Source organism: Oryctolagus cuniculus, chromosome 3, assembly GCF_051225735.1.
Source record: "Oryctolagus cuniculus isolate XC-2025 breed Fujian yellow rabbit chromosome 3, ASM5122573v1, whole genome shotgun sequence".
Classification (NCBI taxonomy): domain Eukaryota; kingdom Metazoa; phylum Chordata; class Mammalia; order Lagomorpha; family Leporidae; genus Oryctolagus; species Oryctolagus cuniculus.
Genome location: NC_142869.1, coordinates 27,924,154 through 27,948,668, shown reverse-complemented (window position 1 = coordinate 27,948,668; position 24,515 = coordinate 27,924,154). Strand labels below are relative to the sequence as shown.

At 37.5% G+C, this 24,515-nt stretch overlaps 1 protein-coding gene across 4 annotated transcripts in view; it reads right to left on the bottom strand.

The window, feature by feature from the left end:
- The window catches only part of ERBB4 (erb-b2 receptor tyrosine kinase 4), a 1,252,881-nt gene that overhangs the window by 290,164 nt on the left and 938,202 nt on the right, over positions 1-24,515 (bottom strand). For all 4 annotated transcript variants that reach the window (XM_017343079.4, XM_008259104.5, XM_051849159.3 and 1 more), the window contains exons 14-15: positions 15,409-15,502; positions 676-830 (exon numbers count right to left, since the gene is read on the bottom strand). In XM_017343079.4, the coding sequence (XP_017198568.1) occupies positions 676-830; positions 15,409-15,502 (249 nt within the window). The remainder of the gene's footprint in view (positions 1-675; positions 831-15,408; positions 15,503-24,515) is intronic.

Sequence of the window (24,515 nt, the reverse complement as noted above, 5' to 3'; positions counted from 1 at the left end):
TTATCAGCTGCTGCCTCCCAAGCACATTAGCAGGAAGCTGTATTGGAAGTGTGGAGTAGCCTGGACTCAAATCAGCACTTAGATGTGGGATGCAGGTGTTCCACGCGGCAGCTGAATCCACTGTGCAACAACACCTGCCTCTTTATTTCTGTAGAATATGCTCATTATTCAGTGGTTACAGGAGGACCCGTGATAAGATTATCTTCATAAAATCTATTTGTTATTTTTAATCTGCATATCACTAGGTTCTCCTTTATTTCTGCCATTACTACCTTTGTTCATATTTTGCTGAAGGTGTAATCCGATATATTTTATCAGAGAGATGTCCTCACTTTAAGCTAACTGTAACAACAAAGAAAGCAGAACACCTCTGTGAAATACTCAATAAACACAAATATCAAAAGTAAGATTTCAATCATTTCTGTTATCATGTAGTTACAGTAACATTTGTAAGAATTGTCATAATGCATCCAAAGTATATCTGACACCAGCTTCATGAACCTGTCAATAAAACACTTATAGGCAAATATCAAGCACAACTATTTCAGAAGATACAGTTTTTATTCTTTAAACCATTCTCTAAAATCAACATATTGTGAGGCTATTCTAAATTTAAGGGATCGGCTAGCAATACATACAAGGTTCAGTCCTTGCCCAGCAAGGATGCTTACTTACCCTTGGGTGCAGTTGGGGTGGCATGGGTGGCACTCCCGATCCTGATCAGCATACTTGAAAATGAAACTGTTTGCCCCCTGTACGCCATCTGGACATTTTTCCACACAGTTTGGGCCATCCTTAAAATGAGAGCACTTTGTACAGTTGTCAGGTCCCTGAAATGTGAAAAAGAAAAAAAAAATTGGGAGAATGATAAGTGGGTGCCATTTGGTCTGGAATGTACTCATATGGTTTAGCTGCTGAGATATCAGTAGATGGTAAATACATCTTCCTCGAAGGAACTGTAGAACCATTTCAGCAGTACAAATGTGGATGTAGTTGCTGTCATACAAATTGTGCTAAGAAGAATCTTCAAGTTCAGTTTTGGTATCCTATATGTACTAAAATATGGAAAACAATTTAGCAATATATATTGTTCTTGAAATATGTTCCTTTTTCAAATCAATACTGTCTGGATTAATTGATTTCTATGTCATATCTCTAATGTGATTTTACTCTAATGTGATTTTACAGCAAATTCATTAATTAATTTAAATTATTTCTTGGTTAATTTAATTTTTCAAAAGAAAATTAGTGTTTTCTTTTTGTGTTATTTTGTGACATTATAATACAGCAATATTTAGTAGTAACATATTTCCCCTGGGGTATTTTATTACCATTATTGGGAATATGTGAATGCATTTACTAAATAGTTAATGAGAAGTATATAACAGTAATTGGACAACAATGAATTTTGTATGAGTAGGGTGAAAACTTTCCTTTAGCTGAAAAATGACTTCATTTGAAAAATAAAATTTAAAACATATTGTGATTGAATTTATCAGGTATTAGGCAGTATGACAAATAAAAGTAATACAAGATTATTCTTAATTTGAAATAGGTTTGTGAACATTCTAAATATTATAACTCTTTTTAGGGATGTTAGCAAATCTGAATAATACTGAGAGCCAAATAAATGTACATCCTGATGAGAAAATACCAAAATCTTCACATTAATAGACAGACTAATATTTTGAAACTAAGATTAAACATCTAAGATTTTTACAAAATAAAAACTAGATTGGATCTAGTGCAGTGGATAATAAACAAGCAATAAACCTAACAGTACATCTTCACATCAAAGAAAACTAAGAATATTTTTTCTTCAAATGCTATTTTTCTTTAGAGATGGCCATATTTTTTTTAATTTTTTTTATTTGACAGATAGAGTTAGCCAGTGAGAGAGAGACAGAAAGGTCTTCCTTCTGCTGGTTCGCCCCTGGGCCAGCGCTGCGCCAATTGGAAGCCAGGAGCCAGGTGCTTCCTCCTGGTCTCCCATGCGGGTACAGGTGCCCAAGCACTTGGGCCATCCTCCACTGCACTCCCGGGCCACAGCAGAGAGCTGGACTGGAAGAGGAGCAGCCTGGTCTAGAGCCCGGTGCCCATATGGGATGCCAGCGCTGCAGGCAGAGGATTAGCCAAGTGAGTCATGGCACCATCCCCATAGAGATGGCCATACTTTCAAACATTCATCTGTTCTCAATAATATCTACTTTAAAATTATTTTCCCTTCCTTTTGAATGCCACACTATTCTGGGATTTCTCTTCTCTTTGGCCACTCCTCCCTGAAAATTTTAGCCCAGACCCATTTTCCCCCAGCATCTATATCCACTACAAGGTTCTACAAGTATTATAATTCACACTGAAGACAACTCAGACAAATGTTACATGAGGTTTATAAACAAGGTCAATTTGGAAGCCACCCTATTGCACAAATATGTATGGAACTATTCATTAGGTAACAAGGAAGATTTGCTTGCCACCCACTAAAAGAGATCAGCTCCATTCATTGCAGTGGCTTAGATCCCTAAACAAATCTTAATGGAGTAACAGCCAGAAACTGTAAATTGGTGATACAAGAAACCAGGAAATCAAGAAATGTAATATTTTAAAATTTAAAACTGAAGGTTGCTAATGAATAATAGTGGTTTAAAGAAGAAAACACAATCACGAGGATAATTTTGGAAATCCTGAGACTGGTGAGATTCAATCAAGCACCTGTCTATTTCACTTTTTTAATATAGGCTCAAACAAAAAATATAATAAGCTGTGAAAACTAATCCCCATTCTATTCAAATCATTTTCTAATGGTAACTTCTCATTTCCTTCAAAAAAAAAAAAAGACCAGAATATTTCACATGCTTCCAATTTTAACACCTGCTCATGGGTACTTAGGCACATAATACCATCTATAATGCAGAATCATTTACTGTGCAAGTATTCTCAGTGGCATGACTTATTGTACAAGAGACAGGCTTTTGCAGAACACAGAATAAAACTTGCTATTAACAAATTAGGCAGTTGTAGGCTGAATTAGGAATTATTTTTCTATTAAATTTTTGTAATATATGATAATGTCAAGGTGAAATCAGAAGATATAAAAATTCAAGAAGCAAAGATTAAGCTCATATTTAATCTTTAGGTATACTTGATTATTTTTTATTCTTCTTTGTTGTTTAAGCATATCAACTATTTGATTGTATTATCACTATTTGAAATGTAATATGCTAAGCTGACATTACTAAAAAATGTCCTGACAAATCTCAAAAGAAATGAAATGTACTGATTCCCATTTAATTTCCATAATAAAGAGACTTTCAGAAATATATGTGTATAATGCTCATTCTTTTATTATTGTATTCCCAAATCTTTTAAGAACTTAGGTGCGGTAAATGAACTATCACAATAATAGAAAATGGATATGAGATATTCTTCTTTATCCCTGAACCTAAGCTACCTTTACACTCAATAATCTGTCCTGGGAACTGAAAGACAGCTGTAATCCTGGTAGACACATTAATTTTTTTCTTGGGATGATTTTTTTTCAGGAAGCTACTGTAAGAGACACAGCTACAATATTCCAGTATCTAATTCTATTCTTCCACCTGTATGGGAAGAATGTAATTCCCTTCACACTAGAAGTAAAGCATGGCTTATTTTGGGCAGGTGACACAGGAGATGGTCAGTGCTAAAGTCTCCAGTCTTCTCTTTTCCTGTTGCCATGATTCAAGAGCTCCCTGTGTATATGGATGGGCCATACATTCAAGGTATCCTAGAATGCTAGGATTTTACAGGGAGGGGAATGCATTTCCCAGGCTTCCAGTACACTTTACATAAAAAAGAGTTAAATGTTTTTCTGAAAGCTACTGTCTTGTGCCAGTTATTTGCTATGACAGCGTAACCTTTCATTTTTCTTTCTTTTTTTTTTTTTTTCAATTTAAGGAATAAGAATTTCATGCATTTCATATATACAAATTCAGGAACATGGTGACTCATCCCTCCCTCCCTACCTTCCACCCACATTCCCACCCTTCTTCTTCCCTTTCCTATTCCCATTCTTATTTTTTACAAAGATCTATTTTCAGTTAGCTTTATACTCATAAGATTAACCCTACACTAAGTAGACAGTTCTCCAAATAGTACAAAGAAAATAGAAAAAAATAAACAGAAACAAACAAAAAAATTATGGGGCTGGCACTGTGGCATAGTGGGTAAAGCCACTGCCTATAGTGCGGACATCTGATATGGGTGCTGGTTTGAGTCCCAGCTGCTCCACTTCTGATGCAGCTCTCTGCTATGGCCTGGGAAAGCAGCAGAAGATAGCGCAAGTCTTTGGGCCCCTGCACCCATGTGGGAGACATGGGAAAAGCTCCTGGCTCCTGGCTTCAGATCGGCCCAGCTCTGGCCATTGTGGCTACTTGGGGAGTGAACCAGCAGAGGGAAGACTTCTCTCTCTCTCTCTCTCTTTCTATCTCTCTCTCTCTCTCTCTCTGCCTCTGCTTCTGCCTCTCTGTAACTCTACCTTTCAAATAAATAAATAAATAGTTTTTTAAAAAATAAAACATTGTTCCTCAACAGTCAAGACAATGGCTATTCAAAATCATTGCATAATATAGTGTCAGTTTCACTCACACAGATTACCTTTTAGTTACTGTATTAGTTACCATAGACAGAAAGAACATGTGATAGTTGTCTTCTTGTGAGTGGCTTATTTCACTAAGTATAATGGTTTCCAATAGTATCCATTTTGTTTCAAATGACAGGATTTTTTTTCCAGGTATTCCATACTGTATATATACCATAATTTCTTTTTCCAGTCTTCAGTGGATGAACATTTGGGTAGATTAAATATCTTAGCTATTGTAAAGTTAGCTGCAATGAACATGGGGGTACAAATCACCCTTTCATATGCTGAATTGATTTTTTTGGGTAAATCCCCAGAAGTGGGATGCCTGGGTCAATACAGTAGGTCTATATTCAGCTTTCTGAGGTGTCTCCCTACTGTCTTTCACAGTGGCTGCACCAGTTTACATTCCCACCAACAGTGGATTAGGACACCCTTTTCCCCACATCCTCACCAGTATTAGTTGTTTGTTGACTTCTGTATGAGAGGCATTCTAACAGAGGTGAAGTGAAACCTCATTGTGGTTTTGATTTGGATTTCCTGATGTTAGTGACCCTCAGCATTTTGTCACGTGTCTGTTGGTCATTTTGGTTTCCTCTTTTGCAAAATGTCTGTTCAGGACTTTGCCCATTTATCAATTGGATTGTTTGTTTTGTTGTTGCTGAGCTTCTGGAGCTCTTTACAGATTCTGAAAATTAATCTTATCAGTTGCATAGGTTGTAAATATTTTCTCTCATTCTGTCAGTTGCCTCTTCACTTAGCTGAGTGTTTCTTTTCCAGATGCGAAGCTTCTCAGCTTGATGTAGTCCAATTTGTCAATTGTGGCTTTGATTGCCTGAGCTTCCAGGGTCTTTTCCATAAATTCTTTCCCTATGCCAATGTCTTATAGGGTTTCCCTTATGTTCTCTAATAATTTGATGGTATCATATTGTACATTTAGGTCTCTGATTCATTTTGAGTGGATTTTTGTGTAAGGAGTGAGGTTTCATACCTCTGCATGTGGAGATCCAGTTTTGCCAGCACCATTGGTTGAAGAGACTCTCTTTGATGCAGGCATTGGTTTTTGCTCCTTTGCCAAGATAAGTTGGTTGTAGATGCAAAGATTGATTTCTGGAGTTTCTATTCTGTTCCATTGGTCTACATGTCCGTATTTGTGCCAGTATCTAGCTGTTTAGATTATAACTTCCCTGTAGTATGTCTTGAGATATGGTATTGTAATGCCTCCAGCTTTGTTTTTGTTGCATAAGATTTCTTTAGCTATTCAGGGTGTTTTGTGCTTCCAATATGAATTTTAGCATCATTCTTTCTAGATCTGAGAAGAATGTTGTTGGCATTTTGATTGGGATGGCACTTTACTTTTCATTGTATGGGCATTTTGATGATAGTTATTCTTCATTTATTTTTGATTCTTCATTTATTTTGATGACAGTTATTCTTCATTTATTTTTTTATTTTTTATTTAACAGGTAGAGTTATAGACCATGAAAGAGAGAGACAGAGAGAAAGGTCTTCCTTCTGTTGGTTCACTTCCCAAAAGGCCGCTATGGCCGACGCTACGCTGATCTGAAGCCAGAAGCCAGGTACTTCCTCCTGATCTCCCATGCGGGTGCAGGGGCCCAAGCACCTAGGCCATCCTCCACTGCCCTTCCAGGCCACAGCAGAGAGCTAGACTGGAAGAGGAGCAACCGGGACTAGAACCCGGCACCCAAATGGGATGCTGACGCAGCAGGTGGAGGATTAACCAAGTGAGCCATGGCGCCCACCCCAATGATGATAGTGATTCTTCCAACCCAAGAACATGAAAAAATTTTCCACTTTAATGTCTTCTTTTATTCCTTTTTTTATTGTAATTTTCATCACAGAGATCTTGGACATCTTTGGTTAAATTCATTTCAAGGTATTTAATTTTTTTGGAGCTATTGTGAAAAGGATTTATCTTAGAAGATCTTTCTCGGCTATGGCATTGTTTGTGTATACAAAGGCTATTGATTTTTGTGTGATGATTTCATATTCTACTTTACAAAACTCTTTTTTGAGTTCCAATAGTCTTTGTAATCATGTCATCTGCAAATTGGGATAGTTTGACTTCCTCCTTTCCAATTTGTATCTCTTTGATTTCTTTTTCTTGCCTAATGGCACTGAATAAAACTTTCAGGGCTATATTAATAGTAATTCTGAGTTGGCATCCTTGTCTGGTTCTGAATTTCAGTGGAAATGCCTTCAGTTTTTCCCCATCCAGTTAAGATACTGACTGTCATAAATTGCATTGATTATGTTAAGGAATATTATTTCTATACCCAATTTGCTTATGGTTATCATCATGAAACAATGTTGAATTTTATCAAATACTTTCCCTGAATCTATTGAGATAATCATATGGTATTTAGTCTTCTGCTTCTTAATGTGATGCATCACATTTATTGATTTGTGGATGTTTAACCACCCCTGTATACCAGGGATAAATCAAACTTTGTCCTGGTGGATGATCTTTCTGCCATGTTGTTGGATTCAATTGGCTAATTTTGGGGAGGGGGGAGAATTTTTGCAGCCCTGTTCATCAGGGAAAATTGGTCTTTAGTTCTCTTTTTCTGTTGTTTCCTTTTCTGGTTTAGGAATTTAGGTAATGCTGGCTTCACAGAGGAAGTTTGGGGAGATATCCTCCCTTTCAATTGTTTTGAAAAGCTTGAGAAGAATTGGAACTAGTTTTTCTTTAAATTTCTGGTAGGATTCAGCAGTGAAGCCATCAGGACCTGTGTTTTTCCTTGTTGGGAGGGTCTTTATTACTGATTCAATTTCCATCTGGGGTATTGGTCTACTAAAGTGTTCTATGTCTTTATGACTAAATTTTGGTAGGTTGTATGTGTCCAGGAATCTATCCATTTCTTTTAGTTTCCAGATTTGGTAGCATACAGCTTTTTGTAGTAATTTCTGATGCTTCTTTTTATTTCTGTGGTATCTGTTACATTTCTTTTTTCATCTCTGATTTTACTGATTTGGGTCTTCTGATGGTTATTTTTTTTTTGGGGGGGGGGGACAATGATGTGTCAATTTTGTTTACTTTTTTAAAAATCCGGCATTTCATTTCATCACTCTTCTGTATTTTTTTTGTTTCAATTTTATTTATTTTTTCTCTAATTTCAATTATTTCTTTCCTTCTACTAATTTGAGGTTTGGTTTGTCTTTTTTTTTGTTGTTGTTGTTACTTGAGGTGCACTGATAACTCATTTATTTGGTGACTTTCTAGCTTCTTGATGGAGGCACCAATTGTAAAAATTTCTCTCTTAACACTGGTTTTGCTGTATCCCATAAGTTTCGATATAGTGTTTTGGTATCTTCATTCATTTCCAATTTTTTTTTTATGTCTATTTTAATTTCTTCTATGACCCACTGCTCTTTCAGGAGCATGTTGTTCAGTCTCCAAGTCTGCATATGTACTAGATATTCTTGAGTTATTGATTTCTGGCTTCAATCCATTGTTATCAGAGAAGCATTGTATGATATTGATTTTTTTAAGTTGCTGAGACTTGTTTTATGGCCTAGTATATGTTCTATCCTAGAGAAAGTTCCTTGCACTGATGAGAATAATGTGTATTCTGTAACTGTGGGGTGAAACGTTCTAGAGATATTGATTAGGCCCATTTGGTCTATAATTTTGATTAGCTCTGTTATTTCTTTGTTGATTTTCTGTCTGGTTGATCTATCCATTGATAAAAGTAGGGTATTGAAGTTCCCCATTACTATTGTATTAGAGTCTATGTCTCCCTTTAGAGCTGTTAACAGTTCTTTTAAATATCCAGGTGCCCTATAATTGTGTTCCTATACATTTATTATAGTCCCATCTTCCTGTTGAATTGATCCATTAATCACTAAATAACATCCTCTGTCTATTTTAACAGTTTTTATGTTAAAATCTATTTTATCTTATTAGGATGGCTACATCTGCCTTTTTTTTTTTTTTTTTTTTTTCTTTCCATTAGCATGTAATATCTTTCCCAGCCTTTTACTTTCAGTCTATGTGTATCTTTGTTGGTGAGATGTGTTTCTTGTAGGCAGCAAATAGATGGATCTTGTTTCCTAATGCATTTGGCCAGAATGTAACTGGGGAGTTAAGGCCATTTACATTCAAGGTTACTATTGATAGGTAATGACTTGGCCCTGTCATTTTTCCATGAATATTCCTATTGTTTACTTTGGATTTCTTTTGTACTTTTACTGGGGGGTTTTCTGTCTTCACGTTCTTTCATGATGATGGCTTTCTTTCTGTGTTTCTGTGTGTAGCACATCGCTAACCATCTTTTATAGGGCTGGATGAGTGGTAAAGAATTCTTTCAATGTCTGTTATGGAAAGTATTTCACCTTCATTCATAAATGAGAGCTTTGCAGGGTGCAGTATTCTGGGTTGACAGTTTTTTTTTTTTTTTTTTTCTCTAAAGACTTGGAAAAGATCTTGCTGTTCTCTATTAGACTGTAGGATTTCTGATAAGTCAGTTGTGAGTCTTATTGGAGATCCTCTGATAGCAATCCGGAATTTCTCTTGTGCATATTTTAGAATCTCTTCTTTATGTTTTACTATGGAAAGCTTGACTACAATGTGTCATGGTGAAGATCTTTTCTGGTCATGTCTATAAAGAGTTCTATGTGTTTCCTGTATTTGGATGTCTCTTTTTTTTTCTTGAAATTAAGGAAGCATTCTGTAATTATTTCACTAAATAGGCCATCTACTCTATTCTCTCTTTTCACACTTTCAGGAACTCCTAAGACCCATATGTTGCATTGTTTGATAATTCCATAAATCTCCAACATTGTTTTTAAGTTTTTTTATTATTTTTTTTGACAGGCAGAGTTAGCCAGTGAGAGAGACAGAAAGGTCTTCCTTTTCCATTGGTTCACCCCCCAAATGGAGTCAGGTACTTCTCCTGGTCTCCCATGGTGTGCAGGGCCCAAGCACTTGGGCCATCCTCCACTGCACTCCTGGGCCATAGCAGAGAGCTGGAATGGAAGAGGAGCAAACGGGACAGAACCGGAGCCCCAACTGGGACTAGAACATGGAGTACCGGCACCTCAGATGGAGGATTGACCTAGGGAGCTGTGGCACCGGCCTGTTTTTAAGTTTTCTACTTTTTTTTTTTTTTTTTTCAGTCCGACTGAATGATTTCCTAAGATTTGCCTTCTAGCTTGGATATTCTTTCTTTTGCTTCACCAATTCTGTTGTTAAGGTTTTCTATCATTTTTTATTTGATCTACTGAATTCTTCATATCTAATATTTCATTTTGATTTCTGTTTAAAATCTCAATTTTATGGGAAGAACTTTCATTCATATCATGTGTTTTTTTCTTCAGTTCATGGATGTTCTTCCGGTTGCTTTTGAGTAATCTATGATTAATTTTTTGAATTAGATTTCCAGGATTTCATCAAACTCTTCATCTTCACATTCCAATATTGTAATGTTGTTGTGTTCCTTTTTAGGGGGTGGGGATCATGGTGTCTCCCTTATTCTTGTTTCCTGAATTTCTGCATTTATTTTTAGGCATTTGTGAAGTTAATTTCTGTTTTTTTACCTCTGATATCTTTTATTTTTGAGCTATGCCACCGTGGCTTAGTGGGTGTTTGTACTTTCATTGAATTCCAAGATCTGGCCAGGGAGCTCTGGTCAGTGCTTAAGTGTGGAGTAAGTATCCAGGGTAACACTCAACTTGGGCATCATCACTCTCCTCTGGTCAACAGGAGAGAGGAGAATGGTCACCTCTGTTGGTGTGATCACCTCCTTACCTCCTCTCCCTCAAGCTGAGCAACGCCTGGTGTTAGCACCCAGTGTGTTCAACACTAATCCTCACAACCATATGTACTGCACAAATGATCTGCACTGTTCTCACTGTGATCATGGTTCCCACTGCAATGAGCTGCTCTTGGCAACCAAGGAGCTCCAACAGTGTGCAGTAGCACCCAGTGATTGCCCAGAAACCCAGCTGCATCCTGCTTCCTCTCATGCAGTTACAGTATTTTCAGTCTCAGCACCCAGGGCTCCCATGGTCAAGGAGTGCAAGGAGGGTGGAGTGTACCCTCTCCACACTGCTAGCCTGTCCAGTTCACAAAGATACTGAAGGGTTCCCAGAGTTGCAGCTAGACTCAAAGTCAGTGGGAATTGCAGATATTTCGCCCCTGAGATCATACTTGTGCACAATATCTGTAGGCTGCAGCCCCACTGGCTTCACAATTGTGCTGGGCACATACATGAGTGCTCACAGGCATCACTTCCCTTCCATCAAGATGGCCCCGAGCCCTGAGGGCAACAGAGTGACTGCTCATCCAGAATGGGAAAAAAAAAAAAGCATGCAGTCCACTAGGCTCTCCCTCCAGCTGTACCAACAGCGGCACAGACCCATGCAGTCTGACCTTACCTTGCTCATCAGAGTGGGTGATGTTTCTGGATCCAAGCTGCTGGGTCCTTTGTTGTGTTCTTGGTCATTGCTGCTTGTCTAGCACAACCTTTATGAACCTGACTTTACCAGTTCTATTAGCTTTTATAAAGATGCATTTTAAAATCCAGGCTTCTCCTATCCTTTTTCTTCTCTTGTTGCTTCTCTAGCCTATATTTTGTTCTTCTGCACCTTTGTCTAATTCCCTTTGCTTTTTTTTTCTTCTCACATTCCCACTGTTAATAGGTCTGTACAGTAGTAGTGAAGGTAAGATGGAATGAATAAAATTGTAAAAAAACAATACAAAAAGAATAAAAAAGAAGTCCAAGTGCAGACAGACAAGGGCATAAAAGCAAAGAACTTCCTTTATTTCAAATCTCTCTCTTTCAAAGTTATCTAGAATTCCTGTGATGTTTAAGTAGGATAATACCTTCCTATTTTACATGGAACAGTCACTTTCTCAGAAAGAATTTTACATTCACCAGACTAGAACCATTATTGCCTGGAAAAAAATAAATGAAATTAAAAACTGTGAGAAATGCCCCATTCCTTAGCCTTCTACTGATTTGAGTTCTTGCTCTCTCTGATCTCTGGGCATATCAATTCCTAATTTTAATGCTAGGTTATAATCTTAGTTATCTGTCCAGGTAAATGCTGTTATTACAGAATAAGGCATTCATTAATAAAAAGCTTATTTCCTCTCTCAAAATTATCAAGTAATTTTGAAAAGTGGAAAATCTTAACTTTTAGACTGTTTAAAGTATATTTTTATAAATTGTCTTATCCTTTGAGGAACACATGAATGGATGAATAGACTGGAAAAAAAATAGAAATTGGCAGGAACTTAAAAAGTAGTTATTTGGGGTCAGTATTGTGGCATTGTATGTTAAGCCTCTGCCTGTGGCTCCATCAACCCATGTGGGCACTGGTTTCTGTCTGCTTGCTTTACTTCTGATGCAGCTCCCTACTAATGTGCCTGGGAAAGCAATAGACTATGGCTCAAGTGCTAGGGACCCTGCAACCATACGGGAGGCCCAGAAGAAGCTTCAGGCTCCGGCTTCGGATGGGCCCAGCTCTAGCTTTTGCAGCCATTTGAGGGAATGAACCAGGAAATGGAAGACCTTTCTCTCTGTCTCTCCCTCTTTCTGGCTGTAATTCTACCTCTCAAATAAATAAATAAAATATTTTTAAATGTAATTATTCATTCCTATAGTTTCAAGCAACAGGAGGTAGCATGATGAATAGAAAGAAGGTGGAACTGACAAATGCCCTAAGATTTGACACTGAAATTATGATCCCATAGAGCTAATATATTAAACAATTCTTCAACTTTCTGAGATTATTCCTCACTGGTTAAGTGTGAGACACATCTAAAAGACACTGAAAAAAAGTATGTATAAATACATGGCATGCAAAGTAGCTCACAACACTCTATACTGCCTGCTAAATCATGAATATGAATTTGATTCATAGTGATCATAATAATTCTGACTTCTGGTTAGTAGGTAATGCAGTCATGGAATTTCTTCATTCTTGAAAATCAGTTTAGTCATACTTATGGGGCAGCTATTGGCTTCTCTCATTAAGGAAAGTTAGACTTTGTTATAAATTTTAAAATATCAAGTTCTCATAGAAGAGATCTTCCCCATGAAACTAACTCTAAAAATATGGTATATTAATAAACAATTAACACTACTCAACAAATTAATTTTCTATCTTTACAATTTATTGAATCCAACATATTAATTAATAGGAATATTTGATTATTTGAAAAGTAAAAATGGCATTTAAAATCAAAATATCATAACTTAGATTCATTTTTACTGTACAGAATAATATAGATGGGAGAAGACTAGTATGAAAATTTAAATTGAAATATGGAAAGAATGGCTCCACACTAAATTCTAAGAAACCTTTTTAACATTTATTTATTTATTTTGTCTCTAAAAGCTTATTGTAAAGAATCAAGTATATATAATACGCTTTACAACGGTATAAAATATTAAAGAGTATACACACATGATGATGCAAAATGTTTTTCTCAAATAAGGATTGGTTAAACCATGGTGCCTCCAGTCAATGACACCTTATGAAGCTAAGTAAAAGTTTATATATTGGCATTGACACGTGCCCATGTTACATAACAGAAAAAGTAGGTGACAAAACAGTATGTATGGTAGAGTTCAGGTTTTTTATTATTATGCTTTTTATTGTGTAGGGAGGGCAGCTATTCTTACTGATACTGCTTGGATATTCTTCTACTGTTAGTGTCAACTTTCTGTCCTAACTAGTCTCTGGGGCAGGCAGCATCTACAGTTGGCCTTAGGCACTTCTGAGGGCAGCAGGGCAGGTGTATACCCATATTCTCAAACCACGCTGGACTCCCAGTGGTGATTACAATGAATCATGTGATTTCTACATAGGACATTCATATAGTTTTCTTGAATAACTTTCATTCTTTGCTAGAGATGTTTGCATGGAGGGCAGCTGTGTCTTTTTGGATCCCTAGCCCTCATCATGCATATGGTTTCACCATTTATTTTTTACTCTGTTAATATATTAAATACTCAGCAGTAGGCTAGCTGATAGAGTCTGATGCAAAGAGACTGCTACACAATATTTTTTGAGTAAATAAACAAGAGATTTCTTAGACATTTGTTTAGAATAAAGGGGTAAGGATAGTAAAGAAAAATTTAATCTAGAAAATAGTAATAAGAAATTTTCAGTACAGTGACATCCATAATGGTTCACAAATGAAACATTAGAAAATTTGTCAGTTGCTCATGATTTTTCCACAGGTATTGCTGTAAACCTATGTCCTATATAGACTATGTCTAAACCGAGAGACATTTGGCCGTCTCCACCCTTGTTCAGAGGAGATGGTCAAATGCTTGACATTTTATTTGCACGTTAAGTTTTAGTCTCTCTGAAAGATGATACCCTTTTCCATTCTCTGGCTTAAAGTCAAGAATTCACCTAAATTATGTTTTACATCAACTCTTCTAATTATATCACAACTTGCTTTTACTACCTAGTACAGACATACATTCCCTATGTTTCATGACATTCCCATTTCTTCTGTGGCAGATTAATGATATTTTGCATTACTGTCCATGGTGGAGAAAGAAAATAACTGCATATGCCCTTTGCATACTTACTTGGAGATCATTACATATTAAATTGCCTTTTAGGCTTTGGTTCTTCAGGCCAATAACATCACTTCTTTTTCTTAGAGGTCTGATTTCCCAAGCTTAAGCATCCTTGTGGTAGTCCTCTGAATTGTCCAAGTTTTCCACAATTCTACTTTAGATGAAGTTCCAGAATGGCTCATTGGGGCCTAATGGAAGTTTGGAGGTCTCAATGATACTTTTTTCTAAGCTAATTAAGTGCTGAAGCACACACTCTCATAGAAAAATTAATACTATTTAATTTCAAATGAATTTTTATGGAGCAATATGGAGCTCTTGGCTGCACTCAAATGTTGGTTCCCAAGGTGTCTACTGAGAGATGACTCAATAACACAGATAAACTGGGGATTTGTCTAAAGTAGGATGAATATGACACTTTGGAATGGCAAAAGCGTACTGACCGCATATCCAGGAAAAGCCTGAATGATGGAAAGCAAAGAGAGGTCTAAAAATAATTATCAATTTCTCTCTAATACTAACTTCAAAGTATACTTGAAAATCCACTCATGAGGACTTCCCTGATCCTAAGTCTCTCAGACTCTCAGAGCGAATTCTACTCTCTGCCATCATATTTATAACAATGCTTTAGATTTTAGTTTCCGAGTATTGACTTCCTCCTTCTCTCCACTGTACTTCACACTGCTGTAACACTGAAATGATGAAAGAAGGTCAGAACGTATTACAATTTTCCTTGAATACATGAACTTTGGCACTTGCCTATCTTTCCACATTTCTTTCAGGTTTTCTTGATTACAAGCTCAGGAACTACTTCTAAAGGGCTTTCCTTGATGCCCCAATACTCATTTCAAAGGCAGAATTAGTTTCTCCTTTAGTTGTGTTCCAATAATAACTTATGCCTATTTATATTATATCAATTGTTATGCTTTAACCTAATTACTTGTGCATCCCTGTTTTCAACACTGCAATCTCCCAGGAAAACTTGGCATCTTATAGTTCTGTTTAAATACATTATCTAGGGAATAAATATTCATGGCATTGAATTTTTTAGTAGTTCATCTCTATTACTAAACTGTAAGCCTCTTGAGGATAGAATATTAAAAAAATGTTTTCTTCTAGTAGCCTATAAATACCTATTGAATGAATGGATAACTGACAAGACAATGACATAACACTGATACATGATACTAGTTAAGCCAACAGAGCCACAGATGTCTTTAAGCTTACCGGTCCGTGGCATGTGAGGAGGCCATCTTCCATCTTCTCACATTGAGGGTCACACTCCACACAGATGGAGCCATTCTCAAACTCCCGAAATTCGCTGTGAAAACATCAGCTACATGAGGAGGTGTAAGCAAATAAGCTGTCATCTTAATAAATGAAGTAACATCTGCTAAAAGTCCTATTGGCAGGGTAAATTCTAGAGTTTGTTTCTCGATGAGCCAGGAGCATCAGAACCATTTCCCAGTACATTAAGGAATAAGTTTTCCATTAGGAGAAAAGATAAAGTAAAGCCAGATGGCTCCTCTTGCCCTCCATTGTATTCACCGATAGACTCATTCTGGAAACTTCTCTCCTGTGAGAGAGATTCTCACAGTCTAAAAATAAGAAAGTGTAACTCTTCTGATGACACAGCAAAACTGTTTTTACCTTTATGCATAAAGCTGTGCCTGTTTGTCTCCATATAAAATGTTATTCCTGGCTGAAGCTTTAATTTGTGAACTCTGAAGGAACTATTGTAGTTTTCTTGTTGCTAAGTTACATGAATGTTCCCCATCCTTGTCCTTCAAATCCCAAGACTCTTCAATTTATTTTTGGTGAAACTTCAAAAAACACTTTGATTTCTTTTCTTCTTTTAAAATATCTGCCTTGGAGAATTAGAAAAAAAGTCTTTTTATAGTAGATTTTATTTTCTTAGATTATTGATCTGATATCATAACATCTTTCTTTAGCCTACATTCTTTTTGAAGTAATTCTATATGGTATAAGATTTTTTAAAAGTTGAATGGTAATATCCTAAAACTTTCTAATTGAAATCTACTGGAATTATGGTCATCTTTTCTCATACTCCTATATTTTTGTGGCTATTTGTATATTGCACGTTATGACTGCATACATTTTCCAAGTAATGCCTATAACCAGTTTTTCATTTGCATAATTGGATGTCAGTTAGGAACAAGATGTTTAAACAAGCCCATTCCTACTAATAAACAAGAATAGGGTATTGTGTAAAGATTGTCTAAAATGTCATCTATGACTCATTAACAAAATCTGACTATTTGTAACTACATTATTTTGTGCATTTATATATTGAGTTATCATTCCAAACTAATATCATTATTATAAATATTACAATAATGGATCAATTAGGTGATAAGTTCAAATATATTTTCTCCTCACATGAAGTGTTCATGTTTTCCTCATTTGAATACGTTAGTCTTTTTTTTTTTTTTTTTGACAGATAGAGTTAGACAGTGAGAGAGACAGAGAGAAAGGTCTTCCTTCTGTTGGTTCACCCCCCAAATGGCTGCTACAGCCGGAGCTACGCCAAACCGAAGCCATGAGCCAGGTGCTTCTTTCTGGTCTCCCACGCGGGTACAGGTGCCCTAGCACGTGGGCCATCCTCCACTGCCTTCCCAGGCCACAAGCAGAGAGCTGGACTGGAAGAGGAGCAACCGGGACTAGAACCTGGCGCCCATATGGGATGCTGGCACCATAGGCGAAGGATTAACCAAGTGAATCACGGTGCCGGCCCTACTTTAGTCTTAATAAGCCACCGAATTTCAAAGGGTTGAGCTATGTTTTTGTTGGTTGGATTAAGAGGTTATTTTAAAAGTAAAACTATATATATTCCAAGGCAAAATAACTTTTTTTAATGAAGAGCACAAATAGTTTAATTATGTACAGAATGCACAGTTAGTTGCATTTTAAGTGCTGCAATTTTAAGTTGCATTTAGTTTGTTACAATTCAGACTTTGTGAATTTTCTTAAGTTTAAAATCTCAGTTACAGGGCCAATGTTGTGCCATATCAGGTAAAGCCGCCACCCCCTATGCCAGCATTCCACATGAGTACTCATTTGAGTACCAGACATTCCAATTCTGATCTAGCTCCATACTAATGGCCCAGGGAAAGTAGAGGAAGATGGACTACATGGCACTCCCATGGGAGACATGAATGAAGCTCTTGACTCCTATCTTCTGCATGGCCCAGAGTTGGCCATTCAGGCCATCTGTGGAGTGAACCAGTAGATGGAAACTCTCGCTCTCTTTCTCTCTCTCCCTCTCCTCCCTCCAACTCTCCCTTTCTTTTTTACAAAATCTCAGTTACGTAGAACAGGTTTTCTTTTGGATGATTCATACAAAGATCAAAATGACTGAGTATGGTGGACAGGGATGGTTAAATTGCAAATGAAATTAAAAACACGGTTTGTATAGTGAAATCCTATGACATTTAGAGCAAACCCGGAGATCTTCAGCTAATTACTGGTTTTAGATAATAGTTTCTTAGGTGATTAAAGGGTTATGGTACTAAATGAAGATCATAAGTTTTATACTGCTAGAACAGGGATAATGCTTCTCTTACTCTTCTGTAAAAGCCACTTTTCTACTTCTAAAGTTGAGTATAAAATGTATGTTGTTGTGATTTGATAATAGTTTGGATGTCCCCTGAAAGGTTAATGGGTAATAGATTAAAGGCAGAAACTTGATGTAATTATGGCATCTCAGTGGCAGGCCCAGAGTGGTCACGGGGACTGAATCCAGGAGGTTTCTTGAGTGGTAGTTACTTAAGGGTAGTTCAGCCTAGTTTCCCTCTCTGCTTCCTGGCTCAACATCGCTCTGCGTGAGTACTACCACATCAGTTAGACACCTGAACCAATGTGGCCACCTGAATTGAACTGTGAACCTCCAGAACTATAAACTACAACTTTTTCTTTGTAAGATAGTTCCTTTTAGGTATTTTTTTTTTGATAGGCAGAGTAGACGGTGAGAGAGAGAGACAGAAAGGTCTTCTTTCCGTTGGTTCACCCCCCAAATGGCTGCTACTGCCGGCGCGCTGCGCCGATCCGAAGCCAAGAGCCAGGTGCTTCCTCCAGGTCTCCCATGCGGGTGCAGGGGCCCCAGCACTTGGGCCATCCTCCACTGCCTTCCCGGGCCACAGCAGAGAGCTGGACTGGAAGAGGAGCAACTGGGACAGAATCTGGCGCCTGACCGAGACTAGAACTCAGGGTGCTGGCGCCGCAGGTGGAAGATTAGCCTAGTGAGCCGTGGTGCCAGCCTCCTTTTAGGTATTCTAATTAAAGTACCAACAAGCTGACTAATACAGAAAATTGCAGAGTTTGGGGGGTCATTTTTTGGATTATGCCCGAAGATGTAGAAGAGCCTTTAGAATTTATTTTCAGGAAAAGGTTAGAAGAGTTTGAAGGATCAGGCTAGAGAGAGATTTGAATGCTGCAAGCAGAGTAGTTCAGGCAATTCTGAAGTCTCGTCAGAGTGCTGGTGGAAATGCAGACAGTAAGGGCCATGCTGACGAATCTCAGATGAGAATAAAAATTCTGTTGGGAATTAGACTAAAGGGAATCCTTGTTACACGGTGACAAAGAAGCTGGGTTTTTTGTGTCCATGTCCTGAGACCTTTTGGGAAGATGATTTTAAAAACAGCGGAGTAGTTTGGTGGAGATTTCAAGGCAGGGAAGTCTTCAGGCTGTATCACAGGTGCTATTGGCTGTGCCACAGTGAAAATCGGGAACAAAGTGGAGAAGAGTGGAAAAATCAGGAACATTCTCCTTCTAGCATGGAAGTAAGAAAGAACAAGTGCGTTTGGGAAAGGAAAGTGAGATGGCGAAAATGTCTACTAATAAGATGAATGCAAAGAAATGCATGCCATGTACTAATGGTACATGCAAAAAAGACCCCTAATGGGAGAAAGACATTTTAGAGATCTTCAGGCAGTCCATTCCATCACAATCCCATCAGAGATCTAGGAGTAAAAATTTGTTTAAAGATTTCCAAGGAAAAATCCTTTTGGAAAGTAGCCCCCAAGAAAGCTGCTCACCCGGGATTAGCTCCAGATTTGGGTTTGCCAGTCTAGGCAGGGCTCCTGTTGCGGCAGACCTTGGCGTGTCCAAGTAATGCTGATTTTGAAGACACACAGAATACAGGAGGTATGGGCTCATACCTTGAGGCAGCATCACTGAGATTTCAAAGGAAAGCTTGCAGGACCAGAAAGAGTTGTGCAGCAGGGTTGGAGCCTCTGCACGGAACAATGCCCAATGGAGTTTTGAGAATGGAGCTGCAGAAGAGACCTCAGAAAAGTATAAGCGCCAGCAATGTGAAGTAACCACTGAGGAAAACTATGAGCAGTGTGCAAGAAAAGACTGAGAATATCACCATCATCATTCTGCAGCCTCCTAAGAGTAGCCATGTGGGCAAAGATCAAAAAGACATTTAGACATGGAGGCCTCCAACTATACTATAAAGGATGTTCCAGACAACCTAGGAGCCCAGAGATTGGTCACAGGAGTAGAATCATTGCAAAGAGTATTCACTAGGGCAATGTTAAGTGGAAGGGTGAGGGTGGAGCTGCTTCATAGCCCGACCAGGGCAATTTCTAGTGGATCTGCAAGGATGAGATAAAACCTATGAGAACTGAAGCATGAGTTGTAACTCACAAAGCCACAGGGGTAAGGCTGCCCAAGCCATTGGGAGCCCAGTCCCCAACACAGTGTTGGAATCCTTAGGGATTCCCTAGACATGGAACATTAGTATTTAATGTTTGCCCTGTTGACTTTCTGTCTTGATTTGGCCCAGTTATCCTTGCTATTTCCATGCGTTCCTTTTTTTGAAAGAGAAATTAATGACCTGTGCATGTCTTTGTGTCTTGGAGGCAGGTAACTTTTGTTTGGACTGTGCAGGTTCACAGCTAAGGGAGTTTGCCCTCAGGCTAAGACAAGACTGTGGATCTTGGAATTCTGGATAATTGTTGGACTGAGTTCAGATCTTCGGACTTTTTTTTTTAAAGGAAAAGTGAAAAGATGGGGATGGTATCTTTTTATTCATTTTCTAAGTGCCCAGAACAATTAGGGCTAGGCCAACCCAAAGCCAGGAACTAGGAACTCCATCCTGGTTACCTCTGTGGGTGGAGGGGCCCAAGTATCTGAGCATCATCTACTGCCTCCAAGGCACATTAAGAAGCTGAATAGAAAGCACAGAGTAGCCAGGACTAAAATCAGGCACTCTAATACGGTTGTAGGTATCCCTAGTGGTAGCTAAATCACTGGGCCACAATGTTTATCCTTACTTTAGGACTTTTTGGATAGAATAAGTATCTATTGTATCTGAGCAGGCATGAGGTTTTGGGATTTAGGACATATGCTATGGTTTAAATAGGATTTGGTTCCCCCATATCATGCACATATCTAATCCCCAATGTCTTATATTAATGGTTAATACATTATAAACACTTGATCTAATTATGGAATCTGGGAGGTAGGCCTACTGAAAGGTTTTTGGGTCATTGAAGGTGTGCTCTTAGAAAGTAGGTCTTGTGAAAAGGCTGGTTATACAAGCAGAGAATGCTTCCAGTCTCTACTACTTCCTGGCTCACCATGTGATCCACCCTCTGCAGGCATTTCATCCTTATCAGATGCCAGACTAGTGAGAGTACACAATCTTGGACTGGGAGCCTCCAAAACTGTAAGCTCAAACAAACCTTCCTTTCTTAGAAGCTCCTCTCACATATTTACTTAAAGTGACCAAAGCTCACTAATACAGTTCTGGTTGCTTGTGTCATGAAAAGTCATGGAGAAAACCTATTGCCTTTTCTTCCACATATTTTCAATACTATGGCTTTTGTCTTTCTTTTCTGATTTCAGAGAAGATCCATTTTGTAGTCTGTAACTTATTATTTACGTTTTTAATCACTGTCTCCTTCATTGCTCTATTCTTCCCTGTCCGCTCATGTCTCCAACATGACTTTTCCAGACTTCCTGTTTTACTGAGATCTGACCCAACAAATCAGTCCATTGAGTGTGAGTATTGCCTACTGACTTTTGTTCATCTATTCTACTGTGATATTTTTCTATGTGTGCCTTATCTTTACCAATCCTGTGATTAATACTAGGTGATTTCACATCTAGCCTTTCCTAAATTTAAATTCAAGAACCAACACTTAAGATTATAGGCCTTAAATACCTCAACTTCTCTAAGCTTCAGTTTTCTAAATAGTCTCTGTAAAAGGGAAAATAGTTTTCACTTAGAGTTTGCAATTATTAAATGCAAAAATGCCTGTGAAGATCTTAGAGTAGTACTCTCTTTGATGTTTTTTGTTGGTCTTAAAAGTTTCAGAAGAGTTGCCAGATAAGAAAAGTTTTAAGGCTCCATTGAAAATTACCTTTCTCTTTCATTTTGATTGCTTGTGTATTGTATTTAAGAGTTGCTGAAATACAGTGACTTCTATGACCTGGATTTGAATGCTAATCAGCCAGCAATTGCCTGATTTTCTCCTTTTTTTAAGATTTTGTTTCAAAAAGTCCTCCTTTTAGGATTTATTCTCTACTAATAGCCAAACTTATTTATATAAACAAGCTCCCTTGATTTTGGTACATGTGTATGTGTACTGATTACTTTCAGTAGCTTTAAAGATAACTATTCTACTTAGCCATTTAATCAGCTCAGTTTAATAGACCAAAAAATAAAAGAAAATAATGATCACAATATTCATGGTAGGAACTCTAACAAGAGCTTACTATGCATTTTCTCATAGGATAATCACAACTATCTTTTTTTTTTTTTTTTTTTTTTTTTTTGACAGGCAGAGTGGACAGTGAGAGAGAGAGACAGAGAGAAAGGTCTTCCTTTGCCGTTGGTTCACCCTCCAATGGCCACCGCGGCCGGCGCTGCGGCCAGTGCACTGCCGATGGCAGGAGCCAGGTACTTATCCTGGTCTCCCATGGGGTGCAGGGCCCAAAGACTTGGGCCATCCTCCACTGCACTCCCGGGCCACAGCAGAGAGCTGGCCTGGAAGAGGGGCAACCGGGACAGAATCCGGTGCCCCGACCGGGACTAGAACCCGTTGTGCCGGCGCCGCAAGGTGGAGGATTAGCCTAGTGAGCCGCGGCGCCGGCCACACAGCTATCTTTTAAAGTTGATACCACTGTCATTCCCATTTTTCATATAAAAAAACTGAGTTTAGAATTACTAAGTTTTTTGTCTGAGGTTTGACAACTTCAGTATTAAGTGATAAGTTAAGATTTGAATTCATTTTCCCTTACATGTTGCCTTTACCACCAGGCAATATGGAAAGAAACACGCCAGTACCACACAACCTCAGGTGAGGGACCCAACAGTGGATACACAAGACTTTTACATGATACTTTCAATTATTATCTTTCAAATTATATATGTTTTCATTTTTCAAGGACTCCCTTAGTATTGCATTGAAAAACATATTTGATATAATGGTGAAAATGTGTGAAATGTTAAATTTAATATTAAAACAGTCAGGTAACCACTGTTTGCTTAGGAAACTAACATTTTTCCTACAGTACATTTCCTCTGTTTCACAGAAATGGAGATAGAAAAAGGTAAATATAACCACATATTTATGAATTTGGTAATTCTAAGAAGTTCAAAGCTAGCCTGCCAAAGAAAAACAATTTTATTCTGAAAAGGAACAGAATGAAAGTCAGACTCCCTGAGCTCTAGTTTTGACTTGATTCTTTCTCCTCTTCTGTTGTGAATTTAGCCAGCATTTACTTAGGATTCTCACTATTAATGGCAACAGTTCTCATTGATGCTGCTAGAAAAAGTAGTTTCTAGAATCCATTCTCTCTTTAGAACTGCTCATATATATTCACTAAATGTTTAATGTAACATTTGTCTAATGAAATCAAAGTCTGTTAAGTTTAATGTTTACAGCATCAATTCCTACACAAACAAGGACATTTTGATCTTAAGGATTTTATGTACAGAAAACATCCTTATAAAAATGTGAACAACTATGAATAGAATACAATGAGACAAGCAGCACATCATAACTTACTGTTCATTATCAAATTTGTAAGCCAATTGTACCTCACAAAATTACACATTGACATTTTTCTGAAAAATGATTACATTCTTAACTTATTTTATAGTTAAAATTTAAACTTAATCCCCTCCCCAAATTGCATGAAGGAAATTTTGATCATGTAAAAAAGAGACATATCAATATTATTATTTTGTCATTTTGATGTAAAATGCAAAAGTATAATATTATCAAAGATCATAAATAGGTTTTAAAAATTGTACAATTTATGAGATTTCAGAAGAAATTAAATAAAGAAATTTGAAACATCATTTAAAGAAATGTTGAAAATCTTTCAATTGAACAATATAAGAAAACTTGACTTGGGCACAGCACTAAAATGTGCATTATCCCACTAATGAAACACAGGTATTAAGCATAAAATGCTATGCTGTGATAAAGTGATTTTATGAGTATATGAAATGGCATGCAAAAGATAAACAGTGGGTTTTATTACTGACAATGTGATACTACAATGTGTTGTAGTATCAGAGGGAATTTAAAAAATTTGGTTTAAAATATTGCTTAGGTTATACAGAAAGTGAAAGAATACTTTCAAAAACCTCCTCAACTAGAAATTAGAAAGGTAGTTATTTTATAGTGCTAAGCAGTTGTCAAAGATACATAAATAAGAGCTTCCCTAAAACAATAATAGATGTATGATGTATATAGAAAAATTAAAATTTATCCAATAACTCAAGATGAAAATTAATAGGAAAGTATGAAAGAAAAAAATCCAGATCATCAGGACATATGGGAGGTAGGATTCCATAAAATAATTGCTTTCATAAAGAAAACAGAATACATATTTTAGTTTTCTTAAGTATACATTGCTATATTAGGAATTGTCTATTTTACTAAAAATTATTAAAATGTACATAATAGCTAATATACACATATATTAGGACTTGTTATTTCAAATAAAATTATTCCTCCTTAAAATAATTCTATCTGGGGCCAGCGCCATGGCTCACTTGGTTAATCCTCCGCCTGCGGTGCCGGCATCCCATATGGGTGCCAGATTCTAGTCCCGGTTGCCCCTCTTCCAGTCCAGCTCTCTGCTGTGGCCCGGGAGTGCAGTGGAGGATGGCCCAAGTGCTTGGGCCCAGCACCCGCATGGGAGACCAGGAGGAAGCACCTGGCTCCTGGCTTCGGATTGGCGCAGCACCAGCTGTGGTGGCCATTTGGGGAGTGAACATTTGGAAGGAAGACCTTTCTCTCTGTCTCTCTCTCTCACTGTCTATAACTCTACCTGTCAAATAAATAACG